At 41.4% G+C, this 7,571-nt stretch overlaps 1 protein-coding gene across 1 annotated transcript; it reads left to right on the top strand.

Moving 5' to 3' along the window:
• On the top strand, window positions 1–6,902 carry LOC140478615 (extracellular calcium-sensing receptor-like). The gene is made up of 5 exons (XM_072571832.1): window positions 1–282; window positions 1,206–2,039; window positions 3,467–3,694; window positions 5,783–5,906; window positions 5,995–6,902. Exons 1-5 carry the CDS (start codon window positions 25–27, stop codon window positions 6,900–6,902), a joined length of 2,352 nt encoding a protein of 783 aa, XP_072427933.1. The 5' UTR covers window positions 1–24.
• The last annotated feature ends 669 nt before the right edge of the window (window positions 6,903–7,571 follow it).

The raw sequence follows: 7,571 nt of genomic DNA on the forward strand, positions 1-7,571 counted from the left end.
GCAAGCTTCCGCCTGATACAGACAATGATATTTGCTATCGAAGAAATAAACCAGAGCAAAACGTTACTTCCGAATATCACTCTCGGGTATGCGATCTACGATGACTGCTCGATCTCCGCGATAGCGTCGGAAGCCGCGCTAGCTTTGGTGAATGGAGGACAAGAACTAATTGAGTACCCAGATTGTAAAGGTTCTTCTAATGTTGCAGCCATTATTGGTTGTGATTCATCCACATCCTCTATTGCCGCCGCTAGGACAGTTGGAACGTTTGGAATTCCGATGGTAACGTGTTTAGTAGCTTAATGCATGCTTCCAACGCCTAGGATCTTCAATTCCTCACTGTCCAAATAGAGACCATTTGAACCATGGAGTGGGCACAGCCTCTCCTAAGAGCATTCCACTCCCATCCTGGCATTTATTACATCTACCACCTTGCCAGCGCATACCTGGACGCTCTGGGGCAATTTTGCACGGTCAATCCACATAAGCAACACACCTTTTGACTGTAGGAGGAGACGGAAGCCCCCCCCCCCCGCCCCCCACACACAAAAGAAATCCTTGCAGACACGTGGAGAATGTATATCCTTCACACAGTCAGTCACCCAAAGGCGAAATGGACACCCGGGCTCTGGATCTGTGAGGCAGCAATGCGAACCTGATTCTCTGTGCTGCCAAAAATTTTGTCATAATTGTTTTTGCTTATTGCAGGCATTATTGAATTCAAATATTGCTGTCTACAATAGCGGGATTTAAACGCAAATCCCTACAATCATGTGTTTTAGTTTACTTATCCAATGATATTACCATGATGCTACGACCCCAACATACCACCCGTTTGCTCGTGAGTGTACAGGTACAACATGTAGCGAAATTGTCATCATAAAAAGAAAGGTTATTTCAGACTAGACCATCTTATAAATTCCAGTAGAATATTCAACACGTTCTTTCAGGACGATAGTTCTCATGCAACCACATGTGCTGACCAGTGCAAAATTCAGTGTGCTACGTCTTTTTTTTTAACTCGGCAAACGATTTACTTTGTGTGATCATTTCCATTCATAGGCATTTGTACTTGATACCACACTTGATGAAATTCATAAATAAGTAAAATACATTCATATTGAAGGTAAAGGAATGAAGCTTTTCAGAATTAATTCAAAAAAACAATGAAACCATATTTACATATATCTTCCCGTTTTCTGCAGATTAGTTATTTCGCCACTTGCTCTTGCCTGAGCGATAAGCAAGAATACCCGACTTTCTTTAGAACGATACCAAGCGACAAATATCAGTCCAAACTTCTCGCTGAACTCGTGAAAACCTTTGGTTGGAATTGGATTGGCACGGTTAGAAGTAACACAGATTATGGGAACTTTGGGATGAGAACATTTATCGAAGAGGCCCAGAAAATTGGGGTTTGCATCGCGTATTCTGAATCGTTCTACAGAACCGATCCTGCTGAGAAAATCAGCAAAATAGTGCAGGTGATGAAAGAAGCGACCACAAAGGTTGTGGTTGGATTCTTGCAAAAAAGAGATATGCGAGTGTTAATTGAGGAGATTTTGCGCCAAAATGTAACGGGTATACAGTGGATTGGAACTGAAGGATGGCTTACAGGAGATACATTGTTCACTGAAGAAAGAGCAAGGGCTCGTGTTGGGGCCATTGGTCCAACGACCCGAAGGACAGAAATAGTCGGCCTCAGAGATCATCTTCTGAAAATTCATCCTACTAGATTTCCTGACAGCACTTTTGTGAAGGAGTTTTGGGAAAATCTCTTCTCGTGCTCTTTAACCACGGGCGACACGACAGACACCCGAAGTTCTGCATTTCAAGTGCGGCCATGCACGGGAAATGAACATTTAGATGGGTTAGAAAATACCTATCTTCCAGCGATCATGGACGGAAGTTCCTACCATGTGTACAAAGCGGTCTACGCTGTCGCTCATGCACTTGACGATATGCTATCCTGTGAAGAAAACAATGGCCCTTTTATGAATAGCACTTGTGCACAAATTTCAAGCTTTGAACCCTGGCAGGTAGGAAAATAGTTCATTTGGTTTCATCATCTTTGAAGTTTTATTTCCGCTTGTGTCTTTTTACAGAGCTCCATTTCAACAACAAATTTCCCCTTGGAGATTGAGAGAAAAGCATGCCAATATGTTACTCATGTATCAAAATGAGAATGAAGTATACCAAATACTGCAAATTCAATCACACAAATAGGTGAAGAACAAATATAAATCAATTATTATAATAATCCGACAGGCCTACACCTCTTCAGCAGCGTCTTATCGACTGTGACGTGCTTGAGAGGTTTATTCACTGCTGTGAAGTTTGAAATAGAAAAACTAAACTGTAGTCAATAATAACAATGTGATAAATGCTCCCAATATCGATGTCAGTCATTGTTGTTGATGACTATTGACGAGATTCGTCTTTTCACTTTATTATAGCGCCTTAGTTCTCTGTGAATGTTTAATTTAAAACGTGTTTCTCCGGTAATTCAGCACACATTGCAAATTATACTGCACTATCAGTCAAAACTCAGTTGTGGTTCTAAACTCATAGAGGCTCAAGAAGATGTATAGCAGAGAAACAGGCCCTTAGAAACATGGCGATGTATAGCAGAGAAACATGGCGACAAGATAACCTAACCTAATCCACTTCCATTTGCCAGCACTTGGCCCGTGAAGCCCTAAACCCTTCCTGTTCATAAACCCATCCAGATGTCTATTAGATCTTGCAAATGTACCAGTCTCCACCACTTCCTCTGGCAGCTCACGGCACCTCATTCCATTCAGGCAACACCCTCTGCATGGAAAAGTTGCCACAAGGTCCCTTTTAATTTTTCCCCTCTCACCCTAAATTCATTCTCTCGAATTCTGGACTCCCCCGCTCCAGAGAAAAGACCTTGCTTATTTACCCTATCCATACCCCTCATGATTTTATCAACCTCGACAAGGTCACCCTTCAGCCTCCAACTCTCGAGGGAAAATAGACACAGCCCGTTTAACTTCTCCCTGTAGCAACATCCATGTAAATCTTTTCTGAACCCCTTTATGTTTCACAACATCCTAACCAATGTCCTGTACAGCCGCAACATGACCTCCCAATTCCAAGACTCAGTGCGCTGTCCACGAAAGGAAAGCGTGCCAAACGCTCTCTTCGCTATCCTGTCTACTTGCGAAGCCCCTTTCAAGGAACGATTAACCTGTACTCAAAGATCCACATATTCTCAATTAGAATCATTGGGACTAATAAAAAGATTTGAATGCCTGACGGATGATCCGAAACTTGCAAAAAATGGCAGGTAGTGATCTCCAAACCTTATTTATTCTTTTCCGGATGCTAATTTGTGATATCATTAATTTCTAAACTATCAGTGTCATTTGTTCAAATGAATTTTAATGCATGTATAAACATGACAGGAACGATTTACATGCCTTGCTTTGCTCTCCTTTAGCTATTGCACTATCTACACTCGGTAGATTTCACTGCTAGCACTGGAGAACTCGTGTATTTTGACGAAAACGGCGATCCGGTCCCAAAGTATGACTTAATAAATTTACAAATGAATGCGGAAGGTACGCTTAAAATTGTAAAAATTGGATATTATGACGGTTCAGCGCCGGAGGGACAAGAAGTTGTCCTGAATATTGGAGATATCGTGTGGAGCTCCACGAGTAAGCAGGTATTTTCCTTACGATCGTCACTGAGAAACAATGGCAAAAAAGTGCCGTTAGGCCGCGAAAAAATTAAAAAGAAGAGTTAGACCATGGGCGTCGCAGGTATTGCCGCTATGGATTGTCCTTTCTTACAGCCCTAGTTTTGCACATAACTGATTCGTTTTGCAGAACACCTGTTCCACTTTCACTTCTTCCCTTTACCCCGAAACCAAGATTTTGTTCCTCTTCTTACCACGATTATTTCTGTGCAATTCATCAGTGGCAAATGTAATTTTCAATCTCCATTTCGAAATACCTTTTTTATTGCAATGTAGCTGAAATAAAATCTATAATTTTAAAAAAATCTTCCTGCTTTACTTCTTCTTTGATTTGGGATATTTTTGCATGCATTATTTAGATTTATATGGAAAGTTTAGAGTAAAGAAAATTGGTCTGTAGTCTCAAAATGTTGGCTCTGTTCTCTCTTCCGGGATGCTGCTGGACCTGCAGCAATTTATGTTTTAATTTGTTACTACCCATTGTCAAGCCTGTTTTTTTTCTCGTAGTGGTGAGGCGATAGACGTTTTTCAGATTATGAAAGGCCTTGATAGAATAGACGTAAAGAAAGTACATGATCTTCAATCATAAGTTTCCTCAACTTACCCAGAGAATTTCAGACTGGAGGCCTGTGACCAGTGGAGTGCCACAAGGATCCGTGCTGGGTCCACTTCTTTTCGTCAATTATATAAATGATTTGGATGTGAACATAAGAGGTATAGTCAGTAAATTTGCAAATGAATTGGAGGTGCAGTGGACAGTGAAGAAGATTACAACAGGATTTTGACCAGATGGGCCAATGGACTGAGAAGTGGCACATAGAGTTTAATTCAGATCACTGCGAGGTGCTACATTTTGGGAAAGCAAACCTTAGCAGGACTTAAAGGTAAGGTGCTAGGGAGTGTTGCTGAACAAAGAGACCTTGGAGTGCAGGTTCATAGCTCCTTAAAAGTGGAGTCAGAGGTAGATAGGTTAGTGAGGCAGACGTTTGGTATGCTTTCCTTTATTGGTCAGAGTATTGAGTAAAGGAGTTGGGAGGTCATGTTGCGGCTATACAGGACATTGGTTAGGCCACTATTGGAATATTGCGTGCAATTCTGGTCTCCTTCCTATCAGAAAGATGTTACGAAACCTGAAAGGGTTCAGAAAAGATTTACAAGGATGTTTCCAGGGTTGGAGGATTTCAGCTATAAAGAGCAGCTGAACAGGCTGGGGCTGTTTTCCCTGGAGCGTTGGAGGCTGAGAAGTGATCTTCCAGAGGCTTACAAAATCATGCTCTGCGTGGATAGGGTAAATCGAGAAAATCTTTTCCCTGGGGTCGGGGAGTCCAGAACTAGAGGGCATAGGTTTAGGGTGAGAGGAGCAAGATATAAAAGAGACCAAAGAGGAAACTTTTTCATACAGAGGGTGGTACGTATATGGAATGAAATGCCACAGGAAGTGGTGGAGGCTGGTACAATTGCAACATTTAAAAGGAATTTGGATGGGTATATGAATAGGAAGTGTTTGGAGGAATATGGGCTGGGTGCTGGCAGATGGGACTAGATTGGGCTGGAATATCAGGTTGGCATGGACAAGTTGGACCGAAGGGCCTGTTTCTGTGCTGTACATTCTATGACTCTATACATATAACCTCCAAAATGCTCTTGAATGGAATGATGTTGATGGATTTACGAGACCTACGGAAATCGCCAAGAGAGAAAATAATTAACACTTATGGCGCTGATGCTGAATATAGAGTGTTGGATGAAGCTTTTGTGGAGAGTAGATACTGTGTAATTCATGTCAGTAATGTCACATGTATGCAATTTGTGTTGTTATCTCCTCCTGGCAACAATCCGATGCAAATGGAGGAGGACTGCTGGAGGATCATATCAGCTGCAGCCAGGGTTCATTCAGGGAACCATGCAAAGCATTGGGAACTGACAGACGATAATTTGCATTGTCAGTTTAATATATTTAAAAAATTTCCGAACGACAAAATACTAACCTTTTCATGTCTTTAAAGCTATGGTTCCATTGTATGGATAACATAGGTATTATTTCATTTGTTTTAGATTCCACGTGCTGTTTGCTCAGAGCCTTGCGCTCCGGGAACAAGGAAAGTCAGCAGGAAAGGTCAACCAATATGTTGTTTTGACTGTGCAGAGTGCGCCGATGGTGAGATTAGCAACACCACAGGTATATGCAAACATGGGACCAAATGCGATGTTCTTCTGTGGTCAATATCACCTTCGTTTTCAAAAATTGATTCTTTTAATTCTTTCAGATTCCAGTGACTGCATCAAGTGTCCTTTGGAATACTGGTCGAATCAGCAAAAGGATCGATGTGTTCCCAAAATGATTGAATTTCTTTCATTTCAAGAGGTTCTCGGCTATGTCTTAGTGGCACTTGCTTCAGTGGGGGCGTGTCTTGCACTGGCGACAGTTGCTGTATTCCTCCGGTATCGGGAAACACCTATCGTTCGTGCAAACAATTCGGAGCTGAGTTTCCTCCTTCTCTTTGCCCTAACGCTTTGCTTCCTGTGCTCACTTACCTTCATTGGGAAACCGACCGGATGGTCCTGCATGTTGCGGCGGACTGCGTTTGGAATTGTATTTGTTCTCTGTATTTCCTGCATTTTGGGGAAAACCGTTCTCGTTGTGATCGCTTTTAAAGCAACTCTTCCCAACAACAACTTGATGAACTGGTTTGGACCCATGCAGCAACGGTTAGGCGTGTTCGTTCTTACATTTCTTCAAGGTTTAATTTGCACAATCTGGCTCATTGTATCACCTCCTTATCCACTGAAAAACATGACCTATTATAGAGATATCATTATTTTGGAATGTGACGTGGGCTCTTTAAAAGCCTTTTATTTCGTATCCAGTTATATTGGTCTTCTGTCCACTGTATGCTTCCTGTTAGCTTTTCTCGCCCGGAAACTTCCAGATAATTTCAATGACGCGAAGTATATAACTTTCAGTATGCTGATCTTCTGTGCTGTTTGGATCACTTTTATTCCGGCTTATGTCAGCTCTCCTGGAAAGTACACGGTGGCTGTGGAAGTGTTTGCCATTTGGGCGTCAAGCTTTGGTTTACTTGTCTGCATTTTTGCTCCGAAATGTTACATTATTTTACTGAAACCGGAGAATAACACAAAGAAAAACATGATGGGCAAATGGTCCTCACTATAGTTCTAAACTTCCTTTATTTCATGCCCGCAAAATGCTCCGTCTGGAGACTTTCGTTCCAATATTAATATTCCTTCTTGATTAAACAATTTGCATCTACTTTAGATACATTCGTGTTTTATGTTCTCACAAATAAAAAACAATTTTTTTTCTGATTTAGTATCAAGTTTCTTGTTATTCTTGAAGAGTATTTTATAGTCCATATTGGAACATTTGCTCGTCTGGATTTGAATTCCAAGCACAGCTTTTGCTGACATTCATTAAATACAAACCGAAATTTCTGCAGGTGCTGGACATCAGAAACCAAAATAGAATTGCAGCAACAACTCAGCAGGTCAGGTGGACAGAAATCAGAGTTAACATGTAAGATTCATTGACGCTTCCTCCAAATTGTGCTGATTCGAGTTGTTATCTTTGATATCCCTACACAGATGGTGCAATACCTGCTGTATTTTGGCCGGATATTTTTGTTTTTGTTGAACTTGCATAAAGTTGTTCCATCAATCTATTCCTTTTAACTTATTCCTATTCTTTAGCTCTTTGGCTGGACGAGTGTTCTTCTCATTCTGTTCATTTGCGATTTGCAGGTGCGCATTCCCCATGTACAACCGAGTTGTTATTCCATAATAAAACAAAGAACTGCAGAAGGCGCAGATCTGAAACAGAAACAGA

Source organism: Chiloscyllium punctatum, chromosome 6 (assembly GCF_047496795.1).
Source record: "Chiloscyllium punctatum isolate Juve2018m chromosome 6, sChiPun1.3, whole genome shotgun sequence".
Taxonomy (NCBI): domain Eukaryota; kingdom Metazoa; phylum Chordata; class Chondrichthyes; order Orectolobiformes; family Hemiscylliidae; genus Chiloscyllium; species Chiloscyllium punctatum.

Excerpts from the sequence above, each read along its gene's own strand:
- LOC140478615 (XM_072571832.1), top strand. The coding sequence starts at position 25 with ATGATATTTGCTATCGAAGAAATAAACCAGAGCAAAACGTTACTTCCG. Across the intron at positions 2,040-3,466 it reads CAAGCTTTGAACCCTGGCAG|CTATTGCACTATCTACACTC; the intron begins GTAGGAAAATAG and ends GCTCTCCTTTAG. Across the intron at positions 5,907-5,994 it reads TGAGATTAGCAACACCACAG|ATTCCAGTGACTGCATCAAG; the intron begins GTATATGCAAAC and ends TAATTCTTTCAG.